The sequence below is a fragment of the Lithobates pipiens genome, unplaced genomic scaffold (assembly GCF_037356315.1).
Source record: "Lithobates pipiens isolate NorthernLeopardFrog02 unplaced genomic scaffold, aLitPip1_a1.2 Scaffold_22, whole genome shotgun sequence".
Lineage (NCBI taxonomy): Eukaryota > Metazoa > Chordata > Amphibia > Anura > Ranidae > Lithobates > Lithobates pipiens.
The window spans coordinates 41,957,330-41,971,000 of record NW_027507784.1 but is presented as its reverse complement, the minus strand read 5'-3'; the positions used below and the strand labels follow the sequence as shown (position 1 = coordinate 41,971,000).

General features: G+C 43.0%; 2 protein-coding genes across 7 annotated transcripts in view; one reads left to right on the top strand and one right to left on the bottom strand.

Moving 5' to 3' along the window:
* LOC143923674 (uncharacterized) overlaps positions 1–3,247 on the top strand; it is a 55,413-nt gene extending 52,166 nt beyond the window's left edge. For all 6 annotated transcript variants that reach the window (XM_077447488.1, XM_077447487.1, XM_077447490.1 and 3 more), the window contains 2 exons: positions 252–359; positions 2,933–3,247. In XM_077447488.1, coding sequence (XP_077303614.1) covers positions 252–359; positions 2,933–2,982 — 158 coding nt within the window. In that variant the 3' untranslated portion in view covers positions 2,983–3,247. The remainder of the gene's footprint in view (positions 1–251; positions 360–2,932) is intronic.
* A 3,772-nt stretch (positions 3,248–7,019) lies between these two features.
* On the bottom strand, positions 7,020–9,709 carry LOC143925389 (uncharacterized). Its single transcript, XM_077449955.1, has 2 exons — positions 9,313–9,709; positions 7,020–7,517 (listed from the first exon to the last, which is right to left on the bottom strand). The coding sequence occupies exons 1-2, from the start codon at positions 9,668–9,670 to the stop codon at positions 7,180–7,182; spliced, it is 696 nt and encodes a 231-aa protein (XP_077306081.1). The 5' UTR covers positions 9,671–9,709; the 3' UTR covers positions 7,020–7,179.
* Positions 9,710–13,671: the final 3,962 nt, after the last annotated feature.

The following is a 13,671-nucleotide window of genomic DNA, read 5'->3' as shown; positions in this document are numbered from 1 at the left end:
CTGGCACAGTCAAAGGGGGGGGCAGGTCACATGCTCACCCATACCTAGAAGTACTCTCCATTCTTGCTGGCCTTGGAGGATGAAGAAGCTGCTGCAGGAGAACACTTTAAAGGCGAGCATAAAGGTGGTCGAGGAGCATAGGCACTGTCACATGAGCAAAATGGCAGTTCCAGGCCTCATGTCGCCCCCTTCCTCTCACAGGCTCATCTGGGGGCTCCTTCAATTCATAACTACATTTCCTCTAATTTCAGCAACCGCTGTGAGATCCAGCGTGGAAAGTGAAGGGAAGGTGTCGATTCTTTCACAGAGCTCCCGTCACTCCTATGAGAACGTGGTCAATGCCAACGGCTCTCCTTCCTGTAAGTATAAATCCCACGTACACTTGCTGAAATTTGAAAGGGAGAGGAAGAGTTTATCTTGGCTAGTTTATTAATTCCGGGTATTTATCTAGCATGAGCATTTTACACCGGCCTTTACCTACTGAATATTCACATCAGTTGGTTGGAAACTTACCATCTACGGTCCACACCTCACATGCATACATATACTAGGGCCAGTTTAGACAGGAGCCAATTGACCTACCAGCATGCCTTTGGAGTGTGGAAGCAAACGAGGGTACCCTAGACAAACCCATGCAGGCACTGGGAGAACATGCAACTTATATGTAGAGAGTGTCCTGGTTGAGATTCAAACCAAGGACCCCAGTGCTTCAAGAGTGCTAACCACTAAGCCAAAGTATGGGAAATCATAATAATAATAATAATAATAATAATAAGTATTCATCAGTATTGAAAAGCTGGAAGGCTCTGGATAGTGAAGGGTGTCGCTGCGGAGGGATGAGGGTTTATGGAGGTTGCTAGGGGACTCTGCGGCTGACTTGGTGGCCCTGTAGGGATAAGGTTTCCGGAGGAGGCCAAGGAGCACTGTGGGAGATTGGCGGGCCCTGTGGGACACTGGTGGATGTTGGGGACAGTATGGCTGGCTGGATGGAAGGCTGGACATAGGCTAAGGGTCACTGTAGGAGGCTGGGTGGTACTGTGGAGGGCTCCCAAGAGGCCTAGGGACACTGTTGGGGGGGGGGGATATGGGAGCTAGGAGGCACTGTGGAGGCTGAGGGCTTTCAGGCAGTCTGGGGGCATCGTGAGACACTATGGGAGGTTGGGGAACACTATGGGAGCTGGGAGGCACTGTGAAGGCTGATTGAGGACTCTCATGCCCCGTACACACGAGAGGAATTAAGTCTGACAGACCTCCAAAGGAGTTCCGCCGGAGTTCCGCTGGAGTTCCGACGGAGTTCTGGCGGACTTTTCGACCGAACGGACTTGACCACACACCATCACACCAAACTCCGACGGAGTCGAACGTGATGACGTACGACTGGATTCGACGTAGGAAGTTCATAGACAGTAGCCAATAGCTGCCCTAGCGTCGGTTTTAGTCCGTCGGAGTAGCACACACACGAGCGGATTTTTCAAAGGGGACCGGGTCCGGCGGAGTTCCGTCGGGAAAATTTAAAGCATGCTTCATTTCTAAAGTCCGTCAGACTTTAGCTTCGCTAAAGTCCGTTGCAGCCCACACACGATCGGATCGTCCGCCGGACTCAGTCCGTCGGAGTTTGGATGTCGAAAAGTCCGCTCATGTGTACGGGGCATCAAAGGATCTTGGCACACTGTAGACCACTATGGTAAGTTCAGGGGTGCTATGGCATATGGGAGGCACTGTGGAGGCTGAGGGCTTTCAGGCAGTCTGGGGGCACCGTGAGACACTATGGGAGGTTGGGGAACACTATGGCATATGGGAGGCACTGTGGAGTCTGAGAGGCTCTCAGCTAAGCTGAGGGTGCCATGGGCCACTAATGGAGGTTGAGGGAGCACGGTGGAAGGTTGGGTGGCACTGTGGAGTTTGAGGGGGCTCAGGGGCTCTGTGGGCAACTATAGGAGGTTGTGGGGGGGCACAATGGGAGCTGGGAGCCACTGTGGAGAATGAGGGCCCTTAGGGTTCCTGGGGGCACTATGGGCTACTATGGAACATTGGGGGGGCACTATGGAAGCGGGGAGGCACTGTGAATTTTGAATGAATGAATGAAAGACTTGTATAGCGCTGCAACTGCAAACTGAATCGCCTCAAGGCGGTTGATCCGTCCTGTGCTTCCTGCTTCTTAGAAGAGGTGGGTCTTGAGTTTTTTCCTGCAGGCCCGATGGTTTTCTTCCATGTGGATGTCAGTGGGAAGAGCGTTCCATAGCCAAGGTCCTTGGTCATGCGAATCTACATTCTCCCTTGGATTTGTAGCAGGATTTAGGGATGTTGAGGAACCTAAGCAGGTCTGAAGGTGCTGTAGGCCACGATGGGAGGTTGGGTGGCACCATGGAATCTAGGAGGCACTGTGGAGGTTGAGGGCTCTTAGGTGGACTGGGGCACTGTGGGGAAATTTGGAAGGCTAGGGGGCATTGTGGGAGTCTGGACATTGAAGGCTCTCAGGGGGCCTGGGGGCAACTATGGGATGTTGGGGGGACTGTGGGAGCTGGGAGGCACTGTGGGAGGTTAAGACATCTACAGTTGGCTAGAGGCCCAGGAGCCAGAAGGGCATGACCAGGCCACTGCTGGTTGAGAACCACTGGTCTATACCATCAGGACCTCAGATCCAGAGCCATTCCCAACCAATCCTATACACTGTAGCTCTGATAGTCTAATGCTTTAGACCCCAGCATGTGTAGAGAGTACACGGAGATCATGGAATTAGTCAGGAGATGTGTATGATGACTTTTTGGTTGAAGTTTCTAATAAAGAAAAAAAAAAAATATATATATATATATATACATATATATATATATATATATATATATATATATATATTTGTGTGTAAAACCAGTGCAAAGGGAGGTATGTAGAGCAGCCAATCAAAATTCAGCTAGTCTATCTTTCTGTCTTTCAGCGGCGGCTTCAGACCTGGAAGCTGATTATGTAAACCTACAGCAAGAATGAAGAGATGGCCCTTCCCGCCTGCTGACAAAAGGGGGTGTGGCTTATATTTGGGTGGAGCTTATGGCGTGTTTTTTTTTTTTTACTACTTTTTATTTCTAGAATGTGGGAAATGAAGATAATTGTTCTACTGTCTTGCTTACTTGCACCTTGAAAAAGCAGTGTCACCTTCCTGAGGACAAAGGACCCCCCCCCCCACCGTGTTACGGTTGGTTGTATATTTGTGGTATTAATAAAGGATCCAGAATTTGTCCCATTTAACAGCCAATGAGTCTCCCTATTGTGTTTGACATTTATCACCTTCCTCTGCTCAAAGTGAGCTGCTCATTAAGCTGCCCATATACTACCCAATCAGACCATACAATCTCTGTACAATCTCCAGTAGGGGGACAAGTTCATCTAATGCCCAGGCCCCTTCCCCCCACTGTTAATGCCCTGTGTCTATTCTCTGACAACTTGTTTTGCTGTGCCCAGGGCACCTGTCCCTTATGCCCACCCCTTGTCCCGGCCCTGAGGAGGACACAAATCCAATGGTAGATCTAAAGGAGATTGTACCATCAGATTGTATATTGTATGGCTGGCCTTAGAGAAAAAAAAAGAGGCTGCAATGTGGTTCTTGGTCATTTACATTTTTGGGATTCTTGCACAGGGAGTTGTATACGTGTGTACCCCATGAGCACGCCCGCAAGGTAACCCCTCTGGGAGAGCGCTTCTCCTAGGGGAGTTTACTGATGCGAGAAGGAGCCGCGAGCGCCGCTGGGAACCCCAGAAGACCAGGTTCTGGGCCACACTGTGCAAAACGAACTGCACAGTGGAGGTAAGTATGACATGTTTGTTATTTAATTTAAAAATTTTTTTATGTTATGTTAATTTTAAATGTTATTTATAAAAAAATAAAAAATAAAATTCTAAAAGAGCGAAAATTCAAAAGTACGCAAATCCGAAAATAAGAACAAAAATTTGAAAATCCGGAAGAACGAAAAACATTCGGATAATTTTGTTTTTTCATATTTTCTATTGTAATTAAATTACTAATCATTATTATAGTTTTTTTATTAGTAGTAGTATTTATTAACCACTTCAGGATTTGCCCCCTTAATGACCAGGAAATTTTTTGCATCGCTTTAACTGACAATTGCGCGGCCGTGTGACGCTGTACACAAACAGACGTCCTTTTTTCCCCCACAAATAGAGATTTCTTTTGGAGGTATTTGATCACCTCTGCAAGTTTTATTTTTTGGGCTATATATATATATATATATATATATATATATATATATATATATATATATACAGTATATTTTTTACTTTCTGCTATAATAAATATCCCCAAAAAAAATGTAAAAAATAAATTCATTCCCCAGTTTAAGCTGATATGTATTCTTCTATATATTTTTTGGTAAAAAAAAATCGCAATAAGCATATATTGATTGGTTCGCGCAAAAGTTATTGTGTCTACAAAATAGGGGATGTATTTATGGCATTTTTATTATTATTTTTTTTTTTTTACTAGTAATGGCGGTGATCTGTGATTTTTAGTGGGACTGCAACATTGTGGCGGACAGATCGGGCACTTTTGACACTTTTTTGGGACCATTGACAATTATACAGCGATCAGTGCTAAAAATAGCCACTGATTACTGTATAAATCAAGGGGTTAAGTGTGTCCTAGGGAGGTGTTTCTAATTGTGAGGTGATGGGACTGGCTGGAGATAGAGACCGAATGCTGTTCCTAATCTTAAGGAACAGCAGATCTGTCTCTCCTTTCCCCCTGACAGAACGGAGATCTGCCTGTTTACAATGACAGATCTCCGTTTTGTCTCTATAAGGAGCGATTGTGGGTGCTCGGCGGACATCGTGGCCGCTGGGCAACGAGCCTCGGCTCCTACATCACGCGGCGGGCCTGCTAAAGCCATTTAAAGGGCCGCCATACAGCTACGCCGATTTGTCCAGGAGAGCCAACCTGTCGCCGTATTATGACAGCGGCTGGTCGGCAAGTAGTTAAAGTGATTGTAAAAGATCGTTTTGTTTTTCTTAGTTTTTTTTAAAATAACAAACATGTTATACTTACCTCCACTGTGCAGCTCGTTTTGCACAGAGTGCCCCCAAACCTCGACTTCTGGGGTCCTCCCAGGGGCCTCTTGCGGTTCCTCCCCACATCAGATAACCCCCCTAGGAGAAGTGCCCTCCCTGGGGATTACCTTGCGGGTGCACTGCACTCCCGAGTCCATATACACGAATGCCGGACTCGGGCCCCCCCCCACGTTATTGGATTTGATTGACAGCAGCGGAAGCCAATGCCTGCGCTGCTATCAATCTAGCCAATCAGGACACAAGACACCAACTAGAGATGGTTTGTTCGTCCCCCCACACGAGAAAGAGAGGATTCAGGTAAGTAAAACGGTGGGCACTGGGGGGGGGGGGGGCTGCTGCACTACAAGAGGTTTTTCACCTCCGCCACAAGTCTTTACAACTCCTTTAATATTAAATAATAATAATAATAAAAACTATAATAATAGTTATAAACTATTAAATTATAGTTATTAGAATTTCCTTTCAAATTTGGCTTTAAGTGAACACAAAAGTATCCAAAATAACGAATGCCACATCTAAACGAATGATATTAGTAGGAGGAGTAGTGCACCATTATTGGTATTGGTAGGAGGAGTAGTGCACCATTATTGGTATTGGTAGGAGGAGTAGTGCACCATTATTGGTATTGGTAGGAGGAGTAGTGCACCATTATTGGTAGGAGGAGTAGTGCACCATTATTGGTAGGAGGAGTAGTGCACCATTATTGGTATTGGTAGGAGGAGTAATGCACCATTATTAGTAGGAGGAGTAGTGCACCATTATTGGATTGGTAGGAGGAGTAATGCACAATTATTAGTATTGGTTGGAGGAGTATTGCACTATTATTGGTATTGGTAGGAGGAGTAGTGCACCATTATTGGTAGGAGGAGTAGTGCACCATTATTGGTATTGGTAGGAGGAGTATTGCACTATTATTGGTATTGGTAGGAGGAGTAGTGCACCATTATTGGTATCGGTAGGAGGAGTAGAGCCTCATTGCTTGTGTCATTGGGAGGAATAATGCCCAAAGGGCCAGGCTAGCAAAGGGCCAAATCTGGCCCTCGGGCCGCAGTTTGGAGACCCCTGACTTATACCAATGAAATTCACTGCTATAAGCAATCATAATGTGTACAAAAAAAAAACTGATCACTTCCCCAGAGTAGTACGGTGTTACTATGGTAACAGGTTATTTCTCTGGTCACAGATTGTTAGAAAATAAAATCATAAAAATATAGAAAAAAAATGTAATAAAATAAAAAAAATATATATATATTTTTTACATACCGTTACCAGTTTCCTTGATCATGTGCGTGCAGTACATAATCAGGGAAACTGGTGACAGTATGTAAAAAAAAAAAAAAAAAAAAAAAATATATATATATATATATATATATGTATATATATATATATATATATATATGTATATATATATATATATATGTATATATATATGTATATATGTATATATATATATATATATATATATATATATATATATATATATATATATATATATATATATATATATAATTTATTTTAAATTTAATTTTTTTTTCTTTAATTTTTACGATTTTATTTTCTAACAATCTGTGACCAGAAAAATACAGTGTTACCATAGTAACGCTGTATTACTCTGGGGAAGTGATCAGTTTTTTGTTTTTGGTGACAATATGTAACCTAAAAAAAAAAATCATGACAATTTTTTTTTTTTACAATTCCCCATTCTCCAAATAAATGTGATAAAAAAAAAATGGAAAAACTTTCCAAAAAGGGGTAATTTGGGGGATGTTTGTAATGTCTTGGCCTTTCCGGTCCTCAAGAAATTAGAAAGGCCATCAGTACATCATCATTGATCGATTTAGAGATATATATTATAGTTTGTGGACTTTCCTACAGACTAAATAATAAACAATGATTTGCTGCCATTTATAAAGGTAATTTTTTAATTAAAATAAAAAGGTGATGTTTCAGATATCAAGCTGGATCGGAGGGTTAATGACATTTAATGCAACATTCACATATGTAACCAAAAACTACCTGGGTAATATAACAAGTCATAAAAAATATAAACAGTTAGGGTCCATATTACATAACCCAGAACCGTCTGAGAAGCGTCGGAGGAATACTCTAACCTGGAAGACAAAAGTAGATGAAGAAGACGAGGCCCCATGAAGCCACCAACACCGCAGCCACCATCCCGACCTTTAAGGTTCGGAACTCGTTGTTACCAATCATTTCTGAAGCCGAAACATTTGTTTTTTTGGAGGCCGGAATGGAGTGAAGGATGGAGTCAGGAGAACTCTGAAAGGGCTGAGCGAAGTGAAGACTGGAGGACACATCGACGTCCTGGGAGGCCAGAGTAGAAGGAGGTCTGGAGTCTTTAGGATTCTGGGAGGTCGGAGTGAAGTCAAGGCTTGAGACTAGACCATCCCGGAAGTCTGGAGTGGAGCGAAGGCCATCAGGATCTATACATGGAAATAATTCACAGAGAAGAGTTGTGTGTGAGTACATTCAGGAACCTTCCAGATATAAGGCATTTGGATAATGGTACAAAAATAACTCAGAACTGATATTCTGCTATTTATCATTAGTTGTAAGGATAAAAGGGAATGATCTCTGAATGGGAAAAGTGTGGGACTCCAAACTGGTAGATAATCAGCTTGAGAGGGAGCTGTCATAAAGGACCTGGCCAAAGGATAGGTATGCCTGTCCATCCAGTCCTGTGATTTACACAACATATGTCTGTCCGGCAGGATAGGGGGATATCTTTTGTCTCTGCTGCAGTTCGGGAATAGGTCTTGCACCCCCCCCCCCCCCCCCAGCCTATGACAGGACAGTAAAAGAGAAGCAGCAGATATATGAGCTTGTCTTTTCTCGTTTCTTTTCAGGGTTTTCATTGGGGATCTTGGATAGGGATGGAGAACATGGGATACAACTTCATGGCTCTTCAACTTCTGGCTGCACCGTACAAGCTGCTGGCTGCATTTGAACAAAAGAAATGTCCCACAGGATCTCTAGGCCGACTGTGACTTGAACTCCTTTCAATAGGGTCTTCCACAAGCTTAGACACAGAATTATCAGTTTCCTCCTACATGAACCCACCAGGCTTTTCCTAGTGAGGTAGATGTAGACTCATCTACCTCACTAGGCTGCATTTGAACAAAAGAAATCTCTAGGATCTCTAGGCTGACTGTGACTTGAACTCCTTCCACTGGGGTCTTCTACTCACTTAGCCACAGAATTATCAGTTTCCTCCTGCATGTATCCACCAGCAGTGGCGTAACTAGAACCTTCAGGGCCCCGATGCAAGAAACCATGAAGGGCCCCCCTGAACCCCAGCCAGGGCCCTTCCCTCCGAGTCCGGCGGTGGAACTCCAGGGCATGGTCACAGGTATGACCTTTGTGAGCCCTGTAGTTCCACCACTGGTTGGGGAAAACAGACATCGGACTGAGCGGCAATGCATGGAGCAGGAGAGGGGTACTCTGAGGAGCTGGCCGAGGACACAGGTCATGCGGGGTATGCACAACTAAAGAGCAGCCAGTGCGATTAGTAGAGCATGGAGCTCTGCTAGTCACCCTCCACCTCCAGCCACCCGTGTGCATGGTGCACTGGTACCCCTAGCTGCCTATGCTGCTGCCGGCCATATGTAGAGGGGGCTGCATGGGCCCCCTGCATCACAGGGCCCAGTTGTGGTCGCGACTTACTGCACCCCCTATAGTTACGCCCCTGTCCACCAGGCTTTTCTTAGTGAGGTAGATGTAGACTCACACCACCATCGGACAGCTTGGGCTCTCTCCCACAACTTCCTCCCAGCTCTCTCCCGTGATGCTTTCTCCAGACCCAACTGGATCCTTGGACTAGGACTTCAAATAGGCCCCCTAGCTAAGCCTAGCTGAGACTTCAGTGTCTTCAGGCTTGCTTCCTCCCAGTCTTCTGCCCCAGGGGCAGAACCCCTTAACAGGGGTCCCCTTCTGCAGAACTGGACCCTGGAACACTGCCACTTGCTGCTCTGGCCTCCGGCTATTTATGGGCTGTTTCGTCTCCTTCTGGGCACACCTCCCCAGGGGATTGGCTGGAGTCTCGTAAATATTCAGTCTACCCACTCTGTAGTAATCAACTCCTCCTCCTCTGATTACAATTTAGTTAAACTAAAGTTATTTAGAAACCTACACTACACTAGCAGGGTGCTACATCAATAAATATGAGCTGAAATAATTTGCATCTTTTATATCTGCCTGGAGGATGGAAATCTCACTTACCTTTGACAAGAACGGTTGTGTTTATATGTTCCTCCAGTGACCGGTATTTGATGGCACAGGTGTATCTCCCACCATGTTCTTGCTGGATGTTCACCAAATGTATGTCAGCCTTCCCTGTAGAGAGTTCCTTTAGCACTGATTTGTCCTCCTGGGAGTCCTTACTGAAGGCCCATTTGATCTTGCCATCTTTGGACCAGGATATGACCAGCATGGTCAGTTCCATGGAATCATCTGTGCTGAAATTACATGGCAGGGTAACATTGTCTCCAAGTGTTGCAGTGACCAGCGCTGAGCCCTTAATATGTAGGAAGTGATTACCGTTGCTGGTTTGTCTGCTTTCACGCACTGGGGTCAGCATGGGAGGGAAGAGACCACAAAAGGATGAGATTTATTATGTAATAGCCACATATGTGATCAAAATGGTAATCAAAATCTTATCTGCTTATACATTATATTACTAAAAGTATTGGGACGCCTGCCCTTACACACACATTTAATGGAATCCCAGTCTTAGTCCGTAGGGTTCAATATTGAGTTGCCCCACCCTTTGCAGCTAAAACAGCTTCAACTCTTCTGGGAAGGCCGTCCACGAGGCTTAGGAGTATGTCTAGGGCAGTGATGGCGAACCTTGGCACCCCAAATGTTTTGGAACTACATTTCCCATGATGCTCAACTGCAATGAAGAGTGCATGAGCATAATGGGAAATGTAGTTCCAAAACATGTGGAGTGCCAAGGTTTGCCATCACTGGTCTATGGGAATGTTTGACCATTCTTCTAGAAGCACATTTGTGAGGTCAGACACTGATGGTGGACGAAAAGGCCTGGCTCGCAGTCTCTACTATAATTCATCCCAAAGGTGTTATAACGGATTGAGGTCAGGACAGTCAAGTTCCTCCACCCAAAACTCGCTCATCCGTGTCTTTATGGACTTTGCTTTGTGCACTGGTCCAAATCATTTGGTAGAGGGGGGATTATGGTGTGGGGTTGTTTTCTCAGGGGTTGGGATTGGCCCCTTAGTTCCAGTGAAGGGAACTCTTAAGGCTTCAGCATACCAAGACAGGTTGGACAATTTCATGCTCCCAACTTTGTGGGAACAATTTGGGGATGGCCCCTTCCTGTTCCAACATGATTCCACACCAGTGCACAAAGCAAGGTCCATAAAGACATGGATGGGCAAGTTTGGGGTGGAGAAACCTGACTGGCCTGCACAACCCGATAGAACACCTTTGGGATGACTTAGAGCGGAGACTGCGAGCCAGGCCGTCTTATCTAACATCAGTGCCTGACTTCACAAATGCGCTTCTGGAAGAATGGTCAAACATTCCCATAGACACACTCCTTAACCTTGTGGACGGCCTTCCCAGAAGATTTAAAGCTGTTGTAGCTGCAAAGGGTGGGCCAACTCAATATTGAACTCTACGGACTAAGACTGGGATTCCATTAAAGTTCATGTGTGTGTAAAGGCAGGTATCCCAATACTTTTGGCAATATAGTGTATTTTACCTTGTTTGATTCTTCTTTCCTCCCTTGTCAATATTCTATTGAAATTTTTAAATAAAGTTTTCATTGCATACCCATACCTCCCAACATTTTGAGATGGGGCACTCTTAAAGGAGAATTAACAAAAAAAAAAAAAGGTTAATTAAATCCACAAAGGGCTTTTTTTTACCACTGCTATTCCTTTATATTGGCTTCTGGGATTTACAAATACAGCAATTTAGAAATCAGATGAAAGTTTTAGCACCGGGAAACACTTTTTAAAAGATAAAAAGTACATTTTATATACAACTAAATTGATCGGACCAAAATGAGGGACAAATGAGGAGGGAAGAGGGACAGAGGGACATTGCTCCGAATCAGGGACAGTCCCTGGAAATACGGGACAGTTGGGAGCTATGGATACCTTACTGCCATTGATTGGGAACAAGTAGGAAGAGCTCATCACTGGACAGCCAGTCATGTTTTATAGCTCCTCCTACCAGCCTCAGGTGCCCAGGCCCAATTAAAGGGTTAATGAGATCTGTGCAATTTTGTTTATTTATTTGCAATATTTTTAAATCTTTCACTAAAAAATAATCCCTGATGACCCGACAATGAAGGATTTTGTCCAGGCACTTTCTGTTATAAGGTGACCACTCTCTAATCCTGGTCTGTGGCGCTTTGGCGTGGTCAGACAAGCTTCAGATGGAGAATACAAGTGGTTGTTACAACACGAATTGCACTGCCACGGTCCACTTTTGTCACCATGAGGAAACCCACCCTAGAAAATGCCACGCAGCAAGGGCTGGAGTGTAATAGACATGAAGTAGCTGCAAAAAGGTTGCAGGAGATCAACACCATTGAGGTGAATATTTTAAATAAAAATGCAAAGTGGCAGTTGCTTATGTTACACAGTGCTTTAGCAAAACAAACACCATTCAGTTAGGATTTACATCTACTAAAAGGCTGTTCCCCTCTCTCTGCCACAAAAGGTACATTTTAAACCGCCACAGGTACCGAATACAGCAGTATATAGATTTCATGATATAGGACAGGCTGGAATGTGACATATCTCTATTGAGTCTACTCTGGGCTCAATTATTAGTATTTGTTTTGTTTTGTTTTATAAAGATTTTTTTTTTTTAAACAAAAGATCACTTTAAAAAAATAAAAAATGTTGATCTTTTGATTTTAAAGGTATCTTAATCTATCTATATCTATATATATATCTATATATCTATATATCTATAAGACCCCAAATCTCTCCTCTACCTTTAAAAGAAAAAAAAAATGTATCTTTTGCTTTAAAAAATTAAATCTCTCCATAAAGAGGACCTGTCATCCCTTATTTCTATTTCAAGGGATATTTACAGTCCCTGTAAAAGGAATAAAAGTGAAAAAATAAATAAATAAACAAATATATATATATATATATATATATATATATATATATATATATATATATAATATATGTATTTATTTATTTAATTTTTCACTTTTATTCCATTTCCAAGGACTGTAAATTTTCCTTGAAATAGAAATGAGGGATGACAGGTCCTCTTTATGGAGAGATTTTTTTTTTTTTAAAGCAAAAGATCACATCTTTTTTTTTTTTTATATAAGACCCCACATCTCTCCTCTACCTTTAAAATCAAACGATCAAAAAATAAATAAAAAAAAAGTGCTTTAAAAAAAACTAAACAAATAAGATTTTTTTTTTTTAAAGCGCTCCCATCACCAAGCGAGGGTGAACAATAATTCTAGCGCCAGACCTCCTCCGTAACTCTAATTGAGGTAACCTGTAAAACATTTTTAAAGCGTTGCCTATGGAGATTTTTAAGCAACGTAGTTTGTCGCCATCCCACAAGCCTACGTAATTTTAAAGCGTTACACGTTAGGTAGCTATTTACTCGGCATAACATCATCTTTCATATTATACAAAAAAATTGGGGTAACTATTGTTTTTTTTTTAAATACATTAAACTGTATTTTTTTTTCCTGAAAAACTGTTGTGCAAATACAGTGTGTCATAAAATTTTGCAACGATCGCCCATTGTTTTCTCTAGAAAGCGTGACCTGTTAGGTATCTATTTACTCGATGTAACATCATCTTTCATATTATACAAAAAAAATTGGGGTAACTATTGTTTATTTTTTTTTTCTAATACATTAAAGGAGTTGTAAAGGTACGTGTTTTTTCACCTTAATGCATTCTATGCCTTAAGGTGAAAAAACATCCGACAATACCGCCCCCTTCGCCCGTTTTACTTGACCTGACCCCTTGAAAGTCCCGCGCTCGTCCCCGACATCCTCTTCGCCGATCAGCATGGCTGTTGATTAGTTACAGTGGATGGATTAAAACCAGCACAGCCATTGGCTTGCGCTGCTGTCAATCACATTCCATGACGAGGCACGCCGGGGGTGGGGCCGAATGATACAGCGAAAGGCTATGGTCGCCAGCTGTATCAACATGTGTTAAAAAAATAATAATAATAATAAAAAAAAAAAATATATATATATATATATATATATAAAATGTTTGGGGGATTATATGTAATTCTAGTAAAAAAAAAAATACCAATTTAAACTTGTAAACAAAAAGTTCCAGAAATTACCCTTGTAATGGATGTTGCTCCGCCGCGCCGCCACATCGTCGAATCCTCATCTATATTGATGTGATTTGGACCCAACATTGCATGGAGTTTACTCATTCCCGAAAAAGTCGCTTCTAAAGTCGCATCAAGTTGGCACGAATTGGCCTGGAAAAGTCGCACTGTAAGTCGCCTGACTTTCAGGTCTCACTGACCGATTTTTCTGTCAGAATAAACTCTGATGTTTTTTCCGACAGAGTTACGCTGAAACGGACTTGCCTACACACG

Excerpts from the sequence above, each read along its gene's own strand:
- LOC143925389 (XM_077449955.1), bottom strand. The coding sequence starts at position 9,670 with ATGCTGACCCCAGTGCGTGAAAGCAGACAAACCAGCAACGGTAATCAC. Across the intron at positions 7,518-9,312 it reads CACAACCGTTCTTGTCAAAG|ATCCTGATGGCCTTCGCTCC; the intron begins GTAAGTGAGATT and ends TTCCATGTATAG.